The sequence below is a fragment of the Sander vitreus genome, chromosome 4 (assembly GCF_031162955.1).
Source record: "Sander vitreus isolate 19-12246 chromosome 4, sanVit1, whole genome shotgun sequence".
In the NCBI taxonomy this organism is placed as follows: Eukaryota; Metazoa; Chordata; class Actinopteri; order Perciformes; family Percidae; genus Sander; species Sander vitreus.
Window position 1 is genome coordinate 20,332,349 of NC_135858.1, and position 23,537 is coordinate 20,355,885.

The window sequence follows — 23,537 nt, forward strand, 5'->3', positions numbered from 1 at the left end:
AAACACTAAACAACTACATTATACACTGAATAATGCATCTTTGGCACATATACCCACAATAAATTGTAACAGTTTGTACTCAAGGCAGAGCCTCAGTGTTTGACTTTTGTCTTGAAAGTCAAAAATGAATAGAACATGGATTTTACAGACCCTGAACACACCCACGCGTGTTTTCCTTATTCTGACTCATTATCTCTCATTTCAGGTTGAAGTTGGAGGTGCTGTGCCTCCAATGACTAATGGCGGCTAATAATCTATCTAGTAGTATACAAAGTATCTTAAATTGGCTCCACATTGATGAACTACAAACTTAAAGTGCTCTTACATTTATCGTTAATTATAAAAAAAACAGAATATAATAATCTATATTATATAACAATTTGAAAGGAGTCATTCTGCATAATGATACTTTCGATGCCTTTTGATATGTACTTTTACTGAAATTACTTTTTGAATTCAGGATGCAATGGAGTATTTTTAGACTATAGTTTTAAAGGATCTGAGTACTTCTTCCACCACTGCCTTAGCACAAATGTCATAGGATGACTCGGATCTTGAAACGGCCTTGTTCTTCATGGTGAATTTTGTTCCCGACGTTTCAGGCAGTACGTGAAGGCAACACCATCCTCCTCTCGTCCCGGGTGAACGGCGTCACAGACGCGATATGTCATTTCGACGGATAAATTACCGCTTGTAAACGCCGTCCCATCTCCTATGCTGTTCGCGAGCCAGGATAATGTCTGTGAACGACCGTTAGTCTGGTTATACTTGTACATCTTTAGAATATCGCTCGCTTGGTTTTGAATTAGGACGAGGATGATGTTTCCAGCGGGCAACATGTCCCTCATCGCGCTGATTTTAGCGCTGCTCACCATCGTCCTCTGCACTTCTCAGGGTAAGTATGGGTCTTCATCCAGGCCGCGCGCCGCTAGCTAACGGATTTAAATGCAGATCCCTATTAACGTCTGTTCCGCCAGCAATGGACGTTATTTATTTTAGCCGTTACAAGCAGACTCTGGCGGTTCCTGCATCTTCCTGCAGCCTCACAGCCATACTCACAGCAGGCAACATGATCACATGCTGCTTTCTGGCTGTTTAACATAACCTAGATATTTATTTTAGGCCTGGAAAACTGTTAACGGTATACCGTTTGCGAGTACTTTTTTGCCCTAGGATGGCAAAGGCAGAACCCGCCCTAATTTGCCCCTGATGTTTACTCTGACATGTTTTACCCTAATCCTAACCAATCCCACTCCTCTTGCCTAAACCTAACCAACCCAACTAGAGCAGGCAGCGAGTGCTAGCCAATCAGAGGGAGAGTGGGCGGGTCATGCCTTCGCCATCCCAGGAAAAACGAAATTGGCAAACTGTTCACAGTTTAACGCAATGTATGTTATGAATAAACAGCCATGGTTTAACGTTAGTGTCCGACTACATTTAATGCTAGCATTCATTTGTTCAGTCCTATGTGAAATAGTCTTACGGTTTTTGTGTGTTTGTTTAGCTAAATTATGCGGGGTTTTTGTTTACTTTTTGCTTGTACAGCAAAAAATTAGTAGCTATATTGTCAACATTAGCCTGGCCGTATGTTTTTGTTTTCTAGAATTGAAGAATAACGTGACAAAACAACATAGTTTGGCTTATCTGTGTCTTTGACAAGCTAGTAATAAGTAAACAGTTACACTATTGGAGATTAATGCACACAAAAATAGAAATTATATTTAAGGCATATATTTTAGAGAATTGTTTTATTTTATTTATTTTTTTTACCACCAAGTTTGCTGAAAAATTAATCATTACAAGGCAATATGTACAACACAATATTGCAATAATATCACAATTAATTGTAGATGTCGTTATTTTGCTTTTATTTAACCGTTGTTCAACAAGTTAAGAGGCAAACAGTAATTTTAAGACCCAAACAACAATACAAAAATACTACACAACGATAGATTTTGTAATATCAAGGCTAATATCAAATGGCAGAATAAGTATTCCTGATGCCAAATCTCAAAGGGCATGATCCAAAATTAGTCTGAACCGTTCCAGGAGCCAAGTTAGATCTTGACTCAACAATGTACTGCAGACATCCTCTAATGAAGTTTCCATCAGTTTAGTACACTCAGAGAAATCCAACAAGGAAGAGCAGCTGCCTCCCTCAGGATAAATTTTTGTTTTTTGTATAGTCAAAAACACTTAATGTGTCAGTTTTTTCCCCAGACATATAAAACTCACGTAAAATGTACAAATCGGTGTGACTTTTAGCAGCCTGCACAGGTGGCTGTAATTTAATGTGCCTTACATTCTATGTTAATAATATGAATACTAGCTAGCTCCCTCCAACTCAATTTAGGACTTACTATGTGTTCATCCACATGAAAGAAGTATGCAGAATGTTTATCAGTCAGTATGTGAACTTTAGTCTCCCAAGAGACCACAGAACTATAACATAATTTAAAAAAAGGTACATGATGTGTAGTTCTTGACTAAATTGTCCTTTACAGTGGCAAGCAATTTGAGTGGGTCCAGGTTCTCAATTGTGAGAGTTGTGCTGCTTTTTATGACTGTTGGTGGGACAAAATAATACATTTTGCTGATGTCATACTTGGGCTGTACGATATTGTGACAAGCATTTGTTGTTGTTTTTTACTGTATGTTTTATAAACCAAACAATAACTTAAATGATAATAAAAAATAATCCATAGTTGAAGTTTTAGAATAAATAAATTGACTCCTTTTTTCATTTCAGACACCTTGTCCTTTAAATCTCCTGGGTACCTTACTTAAGTCCTAATTAGTTTTTAACCTCTGCCACAGTGAACTGTTGAATAATGCATCATGACTGTTTGGCTGGAATAAGAACTCTGTAAAGAAAGAAAAGCCAGAACATGATCAAAATAAATATTTGTTCTTTTGAAGGCAGAACAAAGCAGTGTCTGTAAGTGAACCAATCAATCATTTTCTCAATTTGAAAATGTGTGATAAAACAGAAACAACAGCATGTCGGTGAAACTGAGAGATCGTAAGGAGGACTAAACTGAAGTTAGACCTGCTGCTCCATTCCTTTATTCTCTCTCTCTCTCTCTCTCTCTCTCTCTCTCTCTCTCTCTCTCTGCTTCCTTGTTTCTTTTTGATCATCTTCCCTGTAGTGTCATCCCACTTACACTTTGTGTTATATTTGTTTTGCAGTCAGTGCGAACGAGGACTGTCTGTGGTACGTGGATAAAAATGGCACCTGGCACAACGGCTTCGACTGCCCTCTCATTACGTTTTGCTGTGGGAACTGCCACCGGCGCTACTGCTGCCTGGACGCCTTTAAGATGATCCCAGAGAGGGAGCAGAAACGCTGCATGCTCTTCCAGTTCAGGTGGGGGCAGCAGCAGGGTTTTATTTTAATGACGTATTTATTAATTTACTGAACCCAAAGAGTCTGTCTTTCTGTTCACAATTCAAGGCTATCAGTGCAGTATCACATATCCTTTATTTTCTGAAGACAGACACTTTTTACTTTTGTTGATTACAATTGGTTGCCGCAGTCTGCACAATGAGATGCGTCCTCTATCATCTATGAACACAAATCCATCCATACAAAGTACACACTATACTGACAAATGAATAAGTGAAAACAAAGCAAGAGGCATTCAATTATATCATTTTAATTCACACTTTACAGATAGAGGGGAGAGAGAATAATACCTACAATAAATACAGAAATCATTAATAAAATTACTCATAATAATTTTAAATGTGGGTATAATGGAATGACAATATGAACATTTTCTGCTTTTCTCTTTGTTATACCATTGTAAATTAAATAGCTCTGGGTTTTGAAATGTTGGTCAGATAAGATAAGGAATGTCACCTCGTGCTCCGACAAAGTGGTGAGACAATTTTCGCACATTTTATAAAGTAAAAGTAAAAGATACATTTATATTATAAAAAATATTATGACATTATAGATCTATTGTTATAGATTGTTAGTTGTAGCCATACACTTTACTAGAAGCGATGGTTAAAGCAATAATGTATTATTGTAAAATATAGGAACATTAAATGTTAAATGTATTGCAAAACATGTTTAAATTAGTTTTTCACATTATTAGATAACTGTCATATAATGCACTATTGTAGCTCTGAAGTGATTGCAACTCTGAAACATCTTGCCTCCCAAAATGATAGAAACGAATGTGTGACAAAATAGTTTTAACCTCCAAGGTCCACTTACTGTTTTTCTGGAGCTTGCAACTGTCTTTCACTTTCTTTATTTGTGAATGGAACTGTCATCATGTATATAATGGGTGTCATTATGTGACCTAAGTGTGAAACAAGCGGTCGTATTGCCGTGAGCCTGGTCCATTCGTTGCTAAAAGACAGTGAGAGGCGGTTGAAAGAAGCATAAAAAAAAATAAATAAAAAAAGCTTATAAGTAAACCTCATAACATCATAAGATAAGATCAACTTTTTTTTATCCCACACTGGAAAATTCAAGTGTCACAGTCACAAAGGTAATTACTAGAGAAGATGAATACGTGTGGATAAAAAACATCAAAACGTTGTATGCTAGTTTATCATCTACTGGCTTGACCTTCAGTTGATTCTTAAAGCAGTCACGAGCACTTGGAGAATAAAGTGACACAAAGCGGGTTTCAGGTCTACAATGTTCTGAAGGTTTGATGAAACACACTAGAGTATACACATGTTGTCAGTAACAGTTGTTCCAGTCATTTCTATGAGGTGACAGTAGATAGATAAGGGGCACAAAGGAAAGGAGCATTGGTTCAAGGTTGGTTCACACAGATACATTGTCTGGAAGGGAAACATTGCAACAATTTATTATACAAAGTCAGATGAAAAAGGCTAGATTCAGAGTTTCAACACAGTGTAATGTAACAGATGTACAACACAATGTATGCATCATACATAAATAGTAATATTAAGAAACAATCACAAAAATAAATAAAAAAACTGCACTGGAAGTAACAGAATTTGGTGATGGGTTAAGTGTCTTGTATGTGCAGATATCAGATTTAATAATAGTGTATATATCAACATTAAACTGTTGCATCACTTCTTGGGTGACAATGTTTTGTGTACAAGGGATTTAATATAAATGGGAAGGGAATTGTATAAACGTGTATATAGAAAATGTTGTCCACCATCACCCTGCATTCTGCTTGAAGTCTGGACTCTCTTCAGGGCTCAACACTAACTTTTAAAAGTGGTTGGCAGGCTGGCAAACAGAAAATACGGTTGCCATTTTTAGTCACCTTATATTTTGAGTAAATAAGATGACTATGCTGTTACATGTCAGCCTAATCATGAAAATGTGACATAAAAGATCAAAAATTTCCTTTTTGCTTTTTTTATTCAGGTTTACATGGTTCGGTTGGATCAATTTGCACATTTGTTTGCGATGTTGACGGCTTAGTCAGTCAAACAACTTAATTTGCTTCGCTATTGTCTCTAAAACAATTGCCTTTGCACACGTGAGAAAACGCACCGTACAGCGTTGTCACATGCCGTTGTCTGGTTCCGGTTCTGACTGTAACAGCAATTTTTAAATATCACTAATCCAACTTTTTTTTAAGATATTTATTTTGTCATGTACTTTTTGCCGTCCCTATTTTTTACATGTTAAAAAGGCCAAGAATTGGTTTTCCAATATCTCAAAATGGTTGCCAATTGCAACTGTTACTGTCGAGCCCTGCTCTTAAACTGGCCTGTTCTCATGTCCCATTGGCTGCATTTGACTTAATGACCCTGCTTTGGTCCCGACAGTGTAAGATGTTCTCATTATGTGTTCTATCAGCTATCCCCTGTGACGTATCGTGATAATACTGGACTAAGCAAGCTTGTACCCCCGAGAGACAGCAACATGGCACTTTCCCTCCACAGCACTGGAAACCATCCATCATGGCATGGCAGACAACCTGCAGCTTATTTAGCCCAGTGGGCGGCAGAGGCTGAGCTGAAATGGAGGGCTTTGTTGCTTGACTATGAGGCGATGGAATCTGGTAGAGAGACAGAGAGATGCAGGGTGTGCGTCATTAACTGGGATGTGCTTTCAGGGTCAGTCTGTGGTCAACAGCGTGTCTAAATCAAAAGCTTCACATCACGGCCATTTCTACTTTAATCCTCCTGTAAAGTGGGTTGTAATTAGCGAGATGGGGGGGAACAACGTGAGGCGAGATGATCAAACTAAGAAAGGAAATGCTTTGTAACTTAAGTCCTCTTCTGTCTCTCTTCTCAGCCCCACCACTTTAGCTGGCATTGCCTCTTCCGTCCTCCTGTTTGTGGCGATCATTGCGACCATGGTCTGCTGCTTCATGTGCTCCTGCTGTTACCTCTACCAGAGAAGGCAGCAGAGGGGCAGGACACCTTATGATGGTGAGACCTCTACTCTTTATGTCCATGCTTGTGCAGACAACCATGAGGTCATAGTTGTCCTTCACAGCAGTCTGGACTTTTTGACCCACAGTCCAGCAGATCCCCATGGCCAGCTATCCAGTGGAGCCCATGTATGATGCTTATGGAAAACCACTGGGACCCTCTGAGTATCCACATGCAGGTTATCCAATGGCGCCCCTGTACGCTGGCATGCCTCCGCATTACCCGATGATGCAGCCTGGACCTTATCCACCACACCTGATGGATCCTGCATACAGCCAGGGTAAGAGTAGCATTGCATAATATGTCCATATGTTGTTGATCTGCTCAAACAACAAAAACTAGTATAAAAAACTCAACAAAGACTATTTTTTTATAAATACATAAATCAATGCAAACAAAAAATGTGCCAATATATTATATAAAATACTGTGTTACCTACTTTTGGGAAAGTGAAGTGGTTCGTGCTTGTGTTTATTGCCCTGGTGGATGGTGATGTTGTTTTTTTACGTCCTTTGAACAAGAGATTTTAACAACCACTGGACAGATTGCCATAACATCTATTGAGTATTTAATTGTCCATAGGGTGTTTGGGTGACCCCTCCCCCCCCCTGATCTTTCCTGTAGCACCAACATCAACATTTACACAAGAAATCCCCCCCAGAGGGTGAACACTCTCTTTTTTTGGGATGCTGCCCTCCTACACCACCAACAGTTAAAAAAAGTCAACTTTGATACAATACAGTATATCTGATTTTAAAAAGCAGATAGCAATGGAATATGGTGACATTTGCACATGTAATGCTACCATGGGCATATACCCCTCTTAATTCAAATGACTCCATGTTCTCTCCACTAGTGCCATCACAAATTTTACATTTTTAACAACACTAGAGATGGTAATGGTAGTCACCACTTTACTCCATATCTCCACAGCTATTTGTGACATTTTTGAGGATGAGTCCTACTGAATTTGGTGCTTCTTTTTTGTAAACGATTCCTAATGTAGTTGTAGTATATGAAGTTCTGACTTTATTTTATGTTTCTGCCTACTTATTTTTCAGCCCCTCCACCTTACTCTCCACCTCAGTATCCTGGTCATTGATGGGCTCATCTACAGTACACACATGCACACACACACAGAGTGGGAAACAACAGCAACTGAGAGAAAGGACTGTTTCAAAAGGAGAAGGCAGCAACACTCTCTCTCACACTCAAACACACATGCACACACTCAAACGCTACAGCTCGACTAGCAGTGGTTTGTCTGTTTAAGAGAACTGGAGGCACTTTAAGGTTTTTCTATGTTTATTTACAATGTTGTCCTACTTTTCTGGAGTATTGACGCAACTCAAATTGTGTTCTGCAACCCGACACCTGATTGCTCCCGGCGAGTTTTGCAGAGACGTCACACCTTCCCTAAAGTGAGGAGGTATCTGGCTGGCGTCTCGACTCTGTGCTGCCACTTGTGCTCTGACACACTTACCTCAAAAACAGGGTGTCACTTTACAGAACAGGGGTCAGAAGGGGTTCATAAAACTGATAATGCACTCCCTCTTTATTTATAAAAGGCAAAAATGCTTTACTTCCTCACTTTTGTTAAATTTGAATTAATTGATACCTCCCTAAGGCTACATTCTTGGTCACACACTCTCCAAATATGATGACATGATGTCTTTATTTCTGTATTTGATTTATTTATTATTTTTTCCCCGTAATGTGGTAGAGACTAAAGTGAAAAACAAACGGAACGTTTGATTAAAAAGGTGACATGTATGCTCAAAGGCAGTGTGACGCTGTCTTAAATTTGCAGACGGCCTTTTCGGCCAGGAATTAGGAGTACCATTTCATGGTACTCCTAATTCTGTGTAAGAGGCCTTTAGTCACCTGCTAGTTTCAACTTTGTTTATTCTTTTTTGTATCTGGCTCGACTAATTTACTTCATGGTAGTATATTAGCTGCTTAATTCTAATGTAACATCTCATCAGCATGCTACCCCAGTCAAATCTGTTCTCTCTTGCTTTATTCTGGTTTTAAATGAATTAGAAGTCTTTAGATTTATCCCATAATGCCATTTGGTATGTTTTCCAGTGAAATTCATGTTAAATTGTTATTTCTTGTAACATATCAGGTCGGGGGAGTTGCAGGTCATGCTGCTTAGTTTAAACAAAATGTCCCGCCTTAGAAAAATTAACCACAACGGGAAAAAAAGGGATTAACTATTTAAATACATATTTTGTAAATCTGTTCTTCAGCTGAATATTTTATGATATTGTAACAAGTTATTTTAAACATAATGTATTGTTATTGTAACATAACATATGATGTTTTAGCATTTGGTATTTCTTATTATTGAGGTTACCTTTTTCTGTGAATGGGTTCTCCCCTTGTGGTCAGAAAAAGTAGATTTTTTTCTGACCACTTCACTTTAAAGTACCAGTTTGACATTTTGGGAATTATGCTTATTTGCTTTCTTGCTGAGAGTTAGATGAAGAAGATCAATACCAATCTCAACAGATATCATGGTATCAATCTTCTCATCGTTACTCTACAAAAAAGCAGATAGGTGTATTTCCCAAAATGTCAAACTATTCCTTTAAATTCACACTTAAGGTTTCGGGTTCCAGTGAGGTCAGGGCCTGTAACCTGTAATTATAGTTTAGCAGTCTAGTTTAGCATCTTGGACAGCCCTGTGCTTTTTGTAAGATGTATGAACTGTAAAACATGACATCTCAAGCATGTGTTGTACAGTAAGCTGTCTGACTAATGGGTAATAATTATCTTTATTCAGGTGTATGTATCTCAACCTCAAAGTCAAATAAAACAAAACACTGTCATCATGCTGATCAGAGAAGCCTGAAGCTTTTCCTCGAGACATACTGCTGTATCTTGTCTCTAAAAAAAAACAACTAGTACTGCTAGTTTACAGCATAAATTGTTTCCTCCCATGGCGACGTCCATTTATACAGATTTGTTGAGCCTTTGTAAAGCACAGAGAACACTGGACTTTTCTCGGTAAGATGCTTACATATGTAGTTTGACATAACATTTGATCAATGATGTTTCTGTTTGTTTGTGCTTCTAGACCAACTCCATGAGTGTGTTTACTGAAACTGACATCAGTTGGCATAATAACTTGTCTAGATCTATGGCTTTTTGTCTGTTGTCATATGGATTGTATGACATTGTAATATAAAGTGAGTTTTATTTCTATTAACATAAAATTTAACTTTGGAATGTAAAAATACAACTGTGTGATGTGCCTTTTTCTTATGAAACATTTGAAAAAAAGGGTTAGTATGTGTTTACATCATTTTGACCATTTGACCATGGACCATGTCCGTATTTACTCCAAAACAATGTTGAATATGTTCACGTTCAGAATTGATTCATTTTGTTGTTATCACAAGCAACATCTAATCAAAAAAAATCCCATTTGCATATTTGTGCTCAAGCTATACAAGATTTTATTGTATGGTCTGCCTTACAACTGTGACACATGTACATTTTACATTTTTATATTTAAAAACAATTACAGTCCACCTGCACACCAGGTGCTACCAAAAGTAGCATTTTAATACATTACATATATTTATAAAAAAAACAATTCATTATATTTTTTTCTGATTTGTACCCATATTCAAATTTTTTATTTTATTTTTTCATTTATTTACTTTGTTGACATCTTCTATTTACTTTTGTCACCTTAACAGACTATTCTTCTAAAATCATCTTGACTTAAACATTTTGGCTACTTTCAGGTAGTCATTTGTTTTTAATCTAATACATGATTAGTGCGGCTTAAAAATGTACCAAGTTTTTTGAATTTTAGCGCCTTTTGTGTAATAAACAGCGGGATATTAGGTTATTGTTTATTCTGCACCAGGCTTTTAGCAGAGCCTCAAGAGTATGCCAAGCTGCATTTCATATTGATTGACCATGTGAATCTAGCATAAATGTTCCAAACAGAAACACTGATGTTCTCACTGTGGCAGAAAATCTAATGTGAAATTCTGAACTGCTAAAATTAGATTCATTACTAAACAAAAAATTAGGAACTGCTCTCAATATAAAAATAAATTGTGTAATAGGAAGTCTGTGTAACTCTGCTCTGGCAGCTCTGTAAACTTCAGCCCTTCCCATTACCTTTAAAGGAGTGTGTACCCTAAGCTAAATAAGGACATGCACTTTCACAGGATTTTGAAGAATGTCCCAGCCTCACAGTCCACTTTGATGATGCGAGGCTCTTGCAGTTCATCACTGCTACCCCTCACTGCAAGACTGAGCGTCCAGCCTCTTTGTATCAGGATTGATGCCTCTGGTGTCTTTTTGGTGAACGGGACGCGACGGGACAGCAGGACACCAGCTTTGGCCAGCTTTGGGAATACTCAACTTCTCACCATAGGAAAGAAATTACTAAATAATCAGATTTAAATAAAGAGATTTACTATACTAACACCCTTAGTCCCTCCAAAGGAACCAAATTTCTCTCTTTTTCTCTACGGGCTTTTACCCCAGATTTTTTTAGACAACCATGTCCAGGAGAAAGGTGAGAGGCCTGACCTGTACAGGCCGCCAGGTCAGTGAGGACCCAGACCTGGACAACCTGCTGTCCACCCTCTCCCCTGAGGAGATGGAGGAGCTGGAGAAGGACATGATGAAAGTGCCAGACATCAAGCCAGAGGATGGGAAGATCATTGTCCAAGGGGATAGCCAAGCTGTGCAGCCACCTATGAGCAACAATGTCCGGGACGCTAAACCTGACAGCAGACGGGAGAGTGACCGAAAAGGAAGGCTCAGTGAGAGGGAACAGTCATTTGAGGTTTGTGAATGCTTAAGTTATCTGGGTTTGTTTTGGATTTGACCTTTAACTCTCTTCAGATGTTTGTATTTGAACCGTTTTTCATAAAAAGGACCAGCAGATGGGTGGCTTTGGAGGAGTTTATTAAATCAAACGACAATGTACGCACTCACGACTGATAGATTACGTAACATCCACTGTCCCCGAGGTATTTCTAATGATAGCTTTAATGTGCTGTCTTTCATTTTGCTTGAAGCAAAGCGCCAACTGGATCCCATGCACCCTGAGTCCATCAGCTCATAAATAGTGTAGAGTTGGCTTCTGTGCCAGGGAAAATATTGTTTGCCACTCTTAAAGCTTGCTGACATGCATTGGCAAACAGCATCAGAAACACACCAAACCATTTCTTTTATTCCTGTGACATGCTATAAAAGAGCCCTCCTTCTTTTAGTGTCAGGGAACCAGGTTTCTTGCAGTTTGTGTATTTAAAGGAGAGGCACTTCAGTCGATGGAGCGGAGGCCCTGCGGAGCTTCTTAATCCCGGGCTGATGGAATTCCTTGGTTGATTGCTCCTACGCTCACTGCCTTTTAAGGATACATCTGCCAGGGCCACGGCCTCACACAGCAAAACAGATGGAGACTCACAAATAAAACACTTTGCAAGGTACTCGTTGCAAATGTATCCCTGCACTATAAAAATGGCTCCTTGTCCCTTTGCTCACTGTAAACACACATGCCATATTGTGTCAGAGAGAGTATGCATGTTTACAGTGAGCAGATGGACAAAGAGCTTTTTGACAGTAAAGGAATACAGTATTTGCATGGGTATTAGGTGTTACGTCATACTATACATACTTTACATGCATTACACACTGTATGTTTGTAAATTCTACTGTATAGCCCAATAACTGATCTTAATAATGGCATTATAATGGCCTTGTTCTGTATCTGTTGTGATTTCTTTTAGGGCACTACATTTGTTGACACACTCCTTTTTGATTAAACAATATAACATGTTTTTGGTATTGGCATATATTTAACTGATTTGCTTTCAGATATAACACTAATATAATGTTCCATATCATACATATATGTCCTCCTGCAGGGTGAGACAAAGAAGGAGAGTCGGAAGCAGGAATATCTGAGGAAGATGGGCCTGAGCCAGGAGGGGAACGATGACATGACAGTCGGGCTACGAAGACAAGCTAGTGTCTCAAATGAACGAGATATTAAGGTGGACGAAAGAAACAGCAAAGGTCCCGAAAGTTCTAAAGAGGAGCGAAGTCGGCTTTCGAGTAGATACAGGAAGCAGGAAAGTAGAGAGAGTGAGGTGAAAGAGGAGACCAAAGAGAAGGTGAAACAAGAGGACAATAAGATAAGAGACAAGAGAGAAAACAGAGAGAGCACAGGTAGCAAAACAAAGGATATGATCTCTAAGTTACAGGAAAAAAAGGATGACGGCAAAGAGAAGAAAGAAGACTGCAGGAGAAGAGATGAGAGCAAAACCAAAGACATTATCTCAAAGCTACGAGAGAAACATGAAAAGGAAGTGGGCAAGGAAAAGGAGAGAAAATCAGAGAGTTTTAGGACACAAGGACTTGTCTCTAAAATGTTGGAGAAGCAGAGCAAGGCACAAGACAGCCCGGCTCCAGAGAGTAAATCAGAAGAGAAGAAGCCTAAAGCAGAGGAGAAAAAAGCTGAAGATAAAAACAAGCCTGATGTCAAACTTGAGCGACAACCATCGGAGAGGGGCGAGGTGCAGGTGAAACATGACAAGGCAGAGAAAAGAACAGATAGAGAAGAGCTGGTTAACCATAGTGACCACGTGAAAGAGAAGGAGAAGAAGATTAGCACAGAGAAGAAAGGAGAGGAGAAAAAAGAAAAAGAGGAGAGTGAAGGAAAAGTTCAAAAAGTAGAGGAAAGTGAGAAACCTGGCAACTGTGTGGCCAAAAACACCCCACACAGCAAGGCGAAAGAGGAAGAGGAGGAGGACGAAGACTCAAGCATGTTTGATGAGCTAATGGAGCAGGTTCGGAGCAACGACCCCTCCCTCACTGAGCTCAACGTCAACAACTCAGAAGTCATTAAGACCAAAACACTCATCGAGTTTGCAGAGGCTTTGCACAAGAACACCCATGTTAAGACGTTTGCTTTAGCTAACTGCCGTGCGGACGACCATGTGGCTTATGCCATCGCAGGCACGCTACGCAGCAACAAGAATATCACCAGTGTCAATGTGGACTCCAACCATCTCACTGGCAAGGGCATCCTATCTCTGATCCAGGCGCTACCACACAACTCCACGCTGACTGAGCTTCGCTTTCAAAACCAGCGTCACATCTGTGGCGGGAAGACGGAGATGGAGATGACCAAGATCCTGAAAGAAAATACCACCCTGCTCAAACTGGGCTACCACTTTGAGTTAGCTGGACCCAGAATGACTACAACAAACATACTGAGTCGCAACATGGACCGACAGAGGCAGAAGCGCCTGCAGGAGCAGAAGCAGGCCCAGGCCAATGGGGAGAAGAAGGGCACACTGGAGGTACCCAAGGTGGGTGGTGGAGGATCGCTGAGAAGCTCGCCCAGAGCTTCCCCCAAACCTTCTCCCATACCGTCACCTATGCCATCACCAAAGCTGACTCCTAAGAGAGGAGCTGGAGGTCCGGTTCCACCTCCGCCTCCTCCTGGTTGTGGACCTCCACCTCCTCCGCCTCCTATGCTGGATGTAGACGCCCTGAGGAACTCTCTGACCCCGGTGTCGCAGAGGAAGCTGGATGGAAAAAGCCCAGGTGGTTGTAAGAACTCAAGGGACCAACTGCTTGCCTCGATCAGAGGAAGCGATAAGAAACAACTCAAGAAGGTATGTATGATGGGTTTATGGATTTAGGTATCTTGTGGTGGAGCTACAATAATATATCCTCACATACTTACATTTTATTTTTCCCCACAGGTGCCGGTGCCAAAGTGGTTGCAGTAATATTTCCTGTTGGAATATGAAGTGAAAAAGAAGAGAGAGGGAGAATAGAGATGAGATAAACTCGACACTCCCAAGATGCAGTCGAAGAACTGCGCCGTTGGACGGATGGAGAAAGTGAAGCATGAGATGCCCATCGGTCAGATGACTAGCCCTCACTATGAGTTCTGCCCAAAAACACTGGACCAAAAGGACTCTAGGGAGAATGGGTGATGCAGGGCTCTCTATTAGCCGACTGCATAGAGTGCCTTGAGCTTTGTGGTTGTTTGTCTTCAGTACATATTGATGCTTTGCTGGTTATTTGCACTAGATAATATGAAGCCGGTCATATAACAGGTTGGCTTGTGTATGCATCTGAATATGAGCGTGGTGGGGATGTGTGATGAGCTTATTAAGAGATATAAATAACTTTATAAAATTCTATTATACAAAAACTTTTATCAGTGATATAGTGGACATTAATTTGACCATATATTTTTAGTGGAGAAGAAATCCACCTTATACTTGTAAGTTGTAAATCTGTTCAAACTGGGAATTTTGAAATGGTGGAAATATCAGGGAATTAACAAACATGGCGGCCTGACTTAAAACAATCTGGGTAAGAAAAAAAGGTCATGGTGGTCTTTGTGTGTCTCATTGCCAAATCTCAAGAAATCTCAGGCAGGGTTTAATGGATTGGAAAGCAGCCCAGAGGAATCCTGGTGCATGACGAAAGAGTTTGAGCATGGAAATAATTATATAATGCATTTTCATCAGGAAGTGCAAATGGCTGTCCTTCAGTATCTGATGTTATTTTTTGTACAGAATCATTCTGCCTTGGTGTTTGAATACCTTACAAAACTTGTAATGTAATACACCCACATGTCTTAACCGTAGGGGGTTTTGTAAAACCATTACTGGCTTATATCAACCCTCCTGTTGATTTATGCCATACTTTTAAGTGAATGTCATTTCAAAAAGGAATTTAATGTGATAAACAAAAATCAGAGAGGCACTTATACTGTATGTGCACTCTGTAACGGAGGACTCTCTTTCATATCTGATTACACATGCCTTTCTTACAGTGCCTGTATGTCTTCAATAAAAGATTGTGGTATGTTTGCAATGACAAGTCACAAGTGTAATGTTATGCCTGGCTGATATCACAATGAGAATATGTACAGTATATGTAAAATGAAATACAACTGAAAATAAGCTGTCATTCATTTCAGTTGGTTTATGCTCTATATGAAATTGTTCACTGTTAATTTTATACTTGGGTATTTCCATTTTCACTGTGTGCATTCCACTTCAGATCTAGCTCTTGTATGCACAGTATATACAGAGCCATACATAGATATGTATCCATAGCAACAATTAACCTGCAACATAAATAACATATTTAAAGGACTCCTGTAATAGCCTACTGCATGTGCATTCTGACAACTTAAGTCAATTTAAATAATCTCTCCATCATTAGCTACACTCATTTACATGCCTGTGTCTCTGCAACCAGAAATGAAGAACATTTCTTTACATTAGATGTCAAAAGCTGCAGGGAAACAGTGGGCGCTGTGTAGTGTCTACACGCCATCATCCTAAGAACAGCACCAGCAGCAGCAGCAAGCCAGTTTATGTCTCCATCGCCCTGCCTCAGCCTCTGCGTCCATGAAATGCCTATATTTGGGCATTTCTCAATGAAAGCTTGCTCTGCAATTCATTCCTTTCTTGTTCCTAATAATGGGATGCAGGCCAGCGGTCTGTCTCCCGGCTGTACCCTGACCAACGGAACTGATCTCAGAAGGAGGAAAAAGAGGGGAAGGAATGAAAATGTTGAGATTACTGGTTGTTCAGCGCCAACAAAGGGGATCTAAGGAGAACTTGGTGATTATTTGTATGCAGAAAGTAACTCAGTGGATATTCTTATATATTCACAACAGGTATACTGTAGTTAATTTAGTCTTTAAGTTGATCGTATATTAAGGTCCCTTCCTCTTTGTAGCATGGCCAAATTAACAGCTATAGGGGGCCACTATTGACCCCCATTTCCTCGAATATAACATAAACCCAGTTTGCGGATTAAAAACAAATGTATATAAACAACATGTTAGCATGAAGACCTTTATATTATTAGTTGATATACAGTAGGTCAGCTAATATAATAAAGGTCTTCAAACAAGGTTTTGACAGAGGAACCAAAATCTGTTAATAAAACTATGGTGCAATGTTTTGTTCTTTCGCGGCGTTACCTGGGAATGAGAACGGGCTGCACTACCTGCACGCTGTTATTGGCTGGGGGTTACACACCCACGTGGGCCCATCAGAGGCTCTTTGCTGACACCCATAAACGTCCCGCACTCAGAAAAATAAGATGAAAATAGAAAATACAGGGTCTCTGCATGAACAGACACAAACACTGTTGCAGTAGTCTAGGCGTTCCACTTCTGGGATTGCTCCAGCGCTGCAGGAAATTCTGCTGGATGCATGTATTTTCCGTTTCCTTCCGCTTTCTTTATGTTGGAATTTTAAATTCTGGTCATTTATGAGGACTATTGTTGACTTTCTATTTATGGTAAATTGAGACAGCTAGCTAGACTATCTGTCCAATCTGAGTTTTCTCTCAGCACGACTATTTTGCAATGGATCTGTGCGGAGTTTAGCACCGCTCATGACAATTCTGATAGGTTTAAAGAAATTATTTATTATTATAATTATTATTATAATTAAACCAGAGCACGTTTTCCTCCCATCCCCGAATACTGGAGTAGCTACAGTAGACTCACCTTCAGTGTGCTTTGGAGGAGGGTTTGGCAAAGTGTGACTACTGTTACAGTAACAGTCCCAAAAGTTTAAAAAGATCTTAATAGAAATCGGAGGTGTCTTTGAAACTATATTATCTTCTGAAGTAGTTATACTTAAAATATGGCTTTAAATCTTTGCAAAATACTAGTCTTGCTGATCTACATAAAAAAATCAAGTGGACTTGGAAATTTATTTTTTACATACAAAAAATGAAGTAGTTTATATAAAGGACTAGTCTGCTCTTGTGTTTATCTACATAATAATCTGATGCAAAAAGTTGCCTAGATCAAGCACGATATTTTTCATCAGTGTAGGTTCACCTCCATCTCCCCCAATACTGGCCGTTTGGCTACTTTGGACCCCCAGGGTCAACTGTCAGTAGAGAAACAATGACCTTAATAAATAAACAATTGCTGTTGAGTACGGTTTCCCCTTTTTATGCTAAAACTCACAGGATAGCAAAACAACAAGCTAAAAGTTTACAACCAGATAATAACCTGTTCCCACAATGTAACATCTGTTCCCTCAAGCTAACCTATTTGTTTAAAAACACATGAAATGCTCCTTTAAGACATCACGTTATGTCGTTACGTCAGATTGTCAATAGCGTCACGTGATGTCAGAGGCAGAGGGAACAGTAAAAGAACAAGATGGAGGAGTATGCCAGAGAACCATGGTGAGTCTTATAACCAGATAAAATACATTTTTACCCTGTGTTTTTATTAAGTCATCTCTTTGAAGTTACTAGCACGTTAAGTGTGTATACTTATTTTTATGGTACAACATGTGGTATGATCCAAAATATCTCAAATCCTGATTATTAACTAGAGTTAGCACAAATGCTAACTTTACATATAAATGTATTGGCGATGTGTGCTAGCATCAGACCTTGGGTGCTAAATCACGTTGTTAGTGACCTTGTCGGTTCATTCACCTACATGCTATTACATTTAGTTAATTTACTCCAGTCACTGAGTCTACAGGGTGATATGTGATCCACAGTTAATGTCAAGCGCCGCTGTGACAATTTTATCTGTTCAGTATCAGTCAAGGATGTTTCTTAGCTAAAGCATATTGTTAGGCTAGCTAAGTTAGCCACCTGTGTGCTAACGTTATCTGTGAGGGGCAGCCTTAGGATTGCACAACAATGTATCTGGACACGTAACACTGGTAACTTAAAGTAATAGTGTCGATGTGGATTCTAGATCGTTTATCTTGCAAGTGTTTAGCATTATATACGTTTATACCCATATCCTGCTATCATGCAGTATGCATGTTGTCCCCGTGGGTTTCCTCCCACCATAAAAACATGCATGCTAGGTAACGTTAAATGGAATTACAATTGGAGTTGCGCGTCGGTGCACCGAAATCTTTGACCCGTCGAGATCTGTGTCCTCCTACCTAAACCTGAACAAATACCGGACTATGGCAGCCCACTACTCCTAATTACATAGCTACATTTCTCGTATGTTTCTCATATGTGTAAAAATGTACTTGGTAAATAAAGAAAATATATTATTACATACTGTAATAACTGGCAATAAAAACATTTTCTGGAAATTAATGTCTGCGCTGCTTGCATAATACTAATTTCAATGTAACGGGTAGGCCTAGCTTTTGAAGTAAATGAAAGTAAAACACTTATGAATTTTACTTTTAATTGGTTAGCATGTACTCATGCTCACTATGTGGTGGTGACTTAAGACGTCACATTGAGTGATCAAAATCGTTGTCAGTTAAACTTGACTAACCGGGCTACGTCAACTAGCATGCTATGTCATAAACAACACTGGTGCACTGCCAAAACTTTCTGGATAAAACTTGCGCTCTTGATTGTCTGTTGCGGGCGAATAGAAGACATAAATAAGCTATTTTGACAGTAATTGTTAGGGCCACAGCCAGGGCGTATTGAACCGAGGAAGTCGCATAACGAACCAAACGCCCTGTGCTGAACGTTACAGCCCTACTATGTATGTATGTACTGTACACATGACAATGACATTTGCTAATGGCTGTCTTGTGCTTTTAGCCCCTGGAGGATTGTGGACGACTGTGGGGGAGCCTTCACCATGGGAGCTATCGGAGGAGGAATCTTTCAGGCAGTAAAAGGCTTCAGGAATGCACCCTCAGTAAGTTCAGACATTTAGCTTAACATTATTCCTTGCTGTATTGTCTTAATAAATTATGACATCCTTATACAGATCATACTACATACAACATGAGACTGGGTTGACACCTGTTGACAGCATGTGCTATACTATGTTTTGTCATTGTCGGATGATTAATGGCACAGTCAATTCAGCAGAGATGTCATTGTTTTAGCTGCTTTATCGTATGATCACATTTACATAATTTTAACAGGGCACTAAATAATCTAAATTACTTGTATCTTTATCTGTTGTCAGCCAAAGTGTTGGCACATTTTCTGCCTATTTGGAAATATAGTAAAACATAAAATATTAGTAGGTCTAGTACTAAAAAAGCAATGACTCTCAGTACTAGGCTCAATACTTTCTCCCCCAAAAAGAGGAAACATTATGTTAAAAGGCTTGATGTTAAAACAGGAAGAAAATCACACAAAAACCAACAAGAGCAGTAAAGTAAAATTTTATTGAAAACTAAGATGTTTTTTCTTATAAATGAATGAGATGTTTTTTACCGGACATGGAGCTTCTCGGTTTTTATGCTTAAAATATGTTATAGATGAGGGTCTAAAGTACCACACATAGCAATATATCTACAATCTTGGGAAAAGGTTATGGTATATAGCATCATTTTGTAATGATGTATACACAAGCCCAAATAACAATGGGTTCTACTGGTGATGAGTTGACATGGAATTTCCATTGATCTGTGTTGGTGTTTGCTCTCTCTTGTAGGGAATGAACCACCGAATGAGAGGTAGCTTGACTGCCATCAAGACTAGAGCCCCACAGCTTGGAGGTAAGAATAACTGCTGAATTTAAATATGTCTGAAACTAAAAACCTTTATCTTAAGTATCAAATACCCACTCTGTTTTCACCTTTGCAGAGAAAAGGGACTGTAGTCAGCTTTGTATTATGTTAATCACTTTTCAAGCCTACAGTTGTTGATTATTTGATACTTAAGAAAGACATTTTGGATCGTATAACTTACAGTGAAGGCAAAATAGCCTAAAAAAGTGCAAAGCATCATGTAACTGTTTCTTGTTGAACTCGTTTAATATTTTTTGGGTTGCAGGTAGCTTTGCAGTATGGGGAGGCCTCTTCTCCATGATTGACTGTGGTTTAGTAAAAGTACGAGGGAAGGAGGATCCCTGGAACTCAATTACAAGTGGGGCCATGACAGGAGCTATCCTTGCTGCAAGAAGTGAGTAAGCTTAGAAGAAGCTGACAGTTAACAGTCAACAGATAGCACATACATGCCAAAGGAAACAATGATGTTGCTGTTTGACACTGAACACAAAGTTTAAAAGTAATCCTATGGCATTATCAAAACTACAGTGTGCAAAGAGGCATCAGTAAGACTGATCAATGGGTGGCCACAGTTTTGGAAAAAGTGGAAATGTTTTTGCTTAGCAGGTTATTTTTTTTATATATAATGCCCGAATATTTTTGTTACTGCGCTTCGAGTAAATATCAGCTTTTTAGAGAGGCACTGTGCTCGTCACTGACTTTTCTAACCTGTCCAGTACCAGTAAAGGAAGTGAGAACTTAAAACTGTCCGATGTCATTGTTTATTGGGCACACAATTCCTCCAGACTATGGATTTACTGTGCATCATTATACAACATCAATCTCCATTATTTGTCACATTCAATTTAAACTTAACTGCAGCCATGTAGTTCATAAGAAAATCTAAAGTCAACCTGTGGTTTCTGAAAAGCTACCTTTTGTTTCTGTAGATAGTTCTTGACCAATTTTCATTAAATGTTTTACAACTGGATGTGGTCGTGATTGACAACACTGACTAAGTAGAGTTATTGAAATTGTGTGAGGTTGGGCTGTTTGCAGTATTTAAACTGGGAATGAGCATATTAACATCATTGAATAAGAGGAACTGGAGTTGTCAAGTCTTTATTAATTCATTTGAACTACGTTGTAATTAGATCCTACACAGTTATTTTCCACTCGCACTGGTGTTTTCAATTTTTTGCCTGATTAGACCTCTTTTTAGGACTGGGATTGACATTTTTTCACTGTCCTGTTCATTTTGTTGCACTTACTGGGGCAGGAAAACACCATATTAGTACTTGGCCTTTGGTGACCTTGTGTGTGTTGTGTGTGTACAGGGCCTTAAGTTATGTAACGTCAAAAAGAACATTGACATTTTTCAATGGGTGCTCTTTAAGATACAGTAACATCTCAACTTCCTTGTTTAATCTACTTATTATATGAAATGTGGAGGGGTGTGTGTGTGATATACTAACATTCCCGGTTCCTCTGTAGATGGACCAGTAGCCATGGTAGGCTCTGCAGCCATGGGAGGTATCCTGCTGGCGTTGATAGAAGGTGCTGGGATCTTGCTTACTAGGTTTGCCTCTTCACAGTTCCCAACTGGTGAGTAATCCTTCTGACATTGGAAGTTTGTGTCATTAAATGATTGGAGACGCATTGACGGATAACACAGGCTGATGATTTTGTATGTAAATCTACCTCCTTTACGCCAGCTATTAAAACCTTAATATCAGAGGTCAATAAGTCAGCCAGGTATAAATGCCTCCATAGTTGTGAAAGATGACCTCTGCTGTGGCAAAGAAAAAGTACTGTTTCACCTCTGGTTGCTCTACACCTGACAGCTTTGTCTTTGTTGACTATACCGTAGACCCATTAGTCTCCTCTCCACCTGCTAGCATGCTTTGCACAAAAAACAGCGTCTAATCCCGATGCATACTATAACATGGAATATAAATACGTGTGCAATATATATAATATATATATTTTTTTTATTATTAGTTTTTGTCAGGGACAATGCAGCGCACATTATTGCATACATAATTATCATAGTCAAAGCCGTAACAATATGTGTAGATGTGTTGCATAAAAGGTTTCTAGCTAATTGGTGTGTGTGTATGTGTGTATATATATATATATATATATATATATATATATATATATATATATATATATATATATATATATATATATATATATATATATATATATATCATATACATACATACATACATACATACATACATACATACATACATACATACATACACACTTGGTTTTTGGACTGTTGGTTTGACAATATAAATAAGTCAACTTGGGGCCTTGGGAAATTGTGATGGACATTTTTCACTATTTTCTGAAGGTTTTAAGCACCAAAACGGTTAATCCATTAATTGTGAAAACAGTCTGCAGATTAATAGAAAATAAACATTCATTAGTTGCAGTGCTACACCACATACTTTATTATTATAATTTATACTTATAATTTAGGGTATTTACTAGGGTCTACTTACCAACTAACAGCTGTTCTCACGCTAAAGTTAACTTTTTCTTTCTCTCCAGGGCCCCAGTTTGCAGAGGAACCCGCCCCTGCTCCCATGCCCACCCCCTCCTTTGGAGACTACAGACAATACCAATGAGAGGACTCCCCAACTTCTTATCCACTAGGCCTTTTTGAATTCCTTGCTGATGTTACAAAGAAGAAATGGAGATGTCAAATACCACACATCAAACAATAGCACCCAACTTAATGGACTGTGTCAGACAAGTGAAGGACAAAATACATCTTCATTTTCCTTCTTTCAAGAGCCATGTACAGATCTGCCTTTTTGCCATTCTCAGCCTTGTCATGTGCATCCGTTTCACTTTACATCGCTCTAATGCAGACATGCGATGAGATTTGTTGTTGGATGGTTTGTGGGGACGAGGTGTGTTTTTTTTCTGTTTTGTTCATATACAGTATGTACTGCATGTAGCCCAACAAGTGGGAGATCAAGACACGCAGACTCTGTTGAATCGAACAAAAACATCACACACGGGACATCATGAATTATATACAAGTATGGTATACTTATGTGTATATACAGTAAAGGCTTTCTGTTCACTTATGTTAGTCTTTATTTGCCTTAAATATTGTCACCTGCTTGGGCTGGCCGCTGACATTTGGCTGGCCTTTTTTATTTGATTTAAATCGGAGTTATAAAAGCAAACACCGATCAGATACAATGCTATCCCTGCACTATGGATTTGTTTCAAAGTGATTTATTTATTTTAGATTGTACAGAGTTGTATCAGAGAATTCATTTTTATGTGACAGCGCTTTTACATTCAACTCAAAGGTGTGGATAAGGCTGCCAATGACAGGATGGCATAGGCAGTACAAATGAATGGTGAAACTCAAGCAAGGGATTGATGCATATTGTATGAAATCTGTATTATAGAATATTCTATGGTACAATAAAGAAATAAGTTGTTTAGTGTGCCTCTTGTAGTGTTATGAATACATATATGCAATTAGTTCTGGTCTAGCTTGTGAAAAGAATGAGTTTACATCAAACTTATTTTTAAGTGTACTGTATGGTTACAGTTGCCCATTATCCATGCTGCCTGGGCAGGATTGCTCATTCTCCACTAGAGGGTAGTCCTCACAAACATCCA

General features: G+C 39.0%; 3 protein-coding genes across 3 annotated transcripts; all 3 read left to right on the top strand.

Moving 5' to 3' along the window:
* The first annotated feature begins 607 nt into the window (after positions 1-607).
* shisa4 (shisa family member 4) lies at positions 608-9,637 on the top strand. Its single transcript, XM_078248950.1, has 5 exons — positions 608-895; positions 3,190-3,367; positions 6,251-6,387; positions 6,479-6,670; positions 7,452-9,637. The coding sequence occupies exons 1-5, from the start codon at positions 817-819 to the stop codon at positions 7,490-7,492; spliced, it is 627 nt and encodes a 208-aa protein (XP_078105076.1). The 5' UTR covers positions 608-816; the 3' UTR covers positions 7,493-9,637.
* Positions 9,638-10,623: 986 nt separating this feature from the next.
* Positions 10,624-15,276, top strand: lmod1b (leiomodin 1b (smooth muscle)). Its single transcript, XM_078248946.1, has 3 exons — positions 10,624-11,209; positions 12,294-14,051; positions 14,142-15,276. The coding sequence occupies exons 1-3, from the start codon at positions 10,922-10,924 to the stop codon at positions 14,166-14,168; spliced, it is 2,073 nt and encodes a 690-aa protein (XP_078105072.1). The 5' UTR covers positions 10,624-10,921; the 3' UTR covers positions 14,169-15,276.
* Positions 15,277-17,538: 2,262 nt separating this feature from the next.
* On the top strand, positions 17,539-23,361 carry timm17a (translocase of inner mitochondrial membrane 17 homolog A (yeast)). The gene is made up of 6 exons (XM_078248954.1): positions 17,539-17,622; positions 18,976-19,075; positions 19,826-19,889; positions 20,167-20,295; positions 21,375-21,485; positions 22,443-23,361. Exons 1-6 carry the CDS (start codon positions 17,597-17,599, stop codon positions 22,517-22,519), a joined length of 507 nt encoding a protein of 168 aa, XP_078105080.1. The 5' UTR covers positions 17,539-17,596; the 3' UTR covers positions 22,520-23,361.
* Positions 23,362-23,537: the final 176 nt, after the last annotated feature.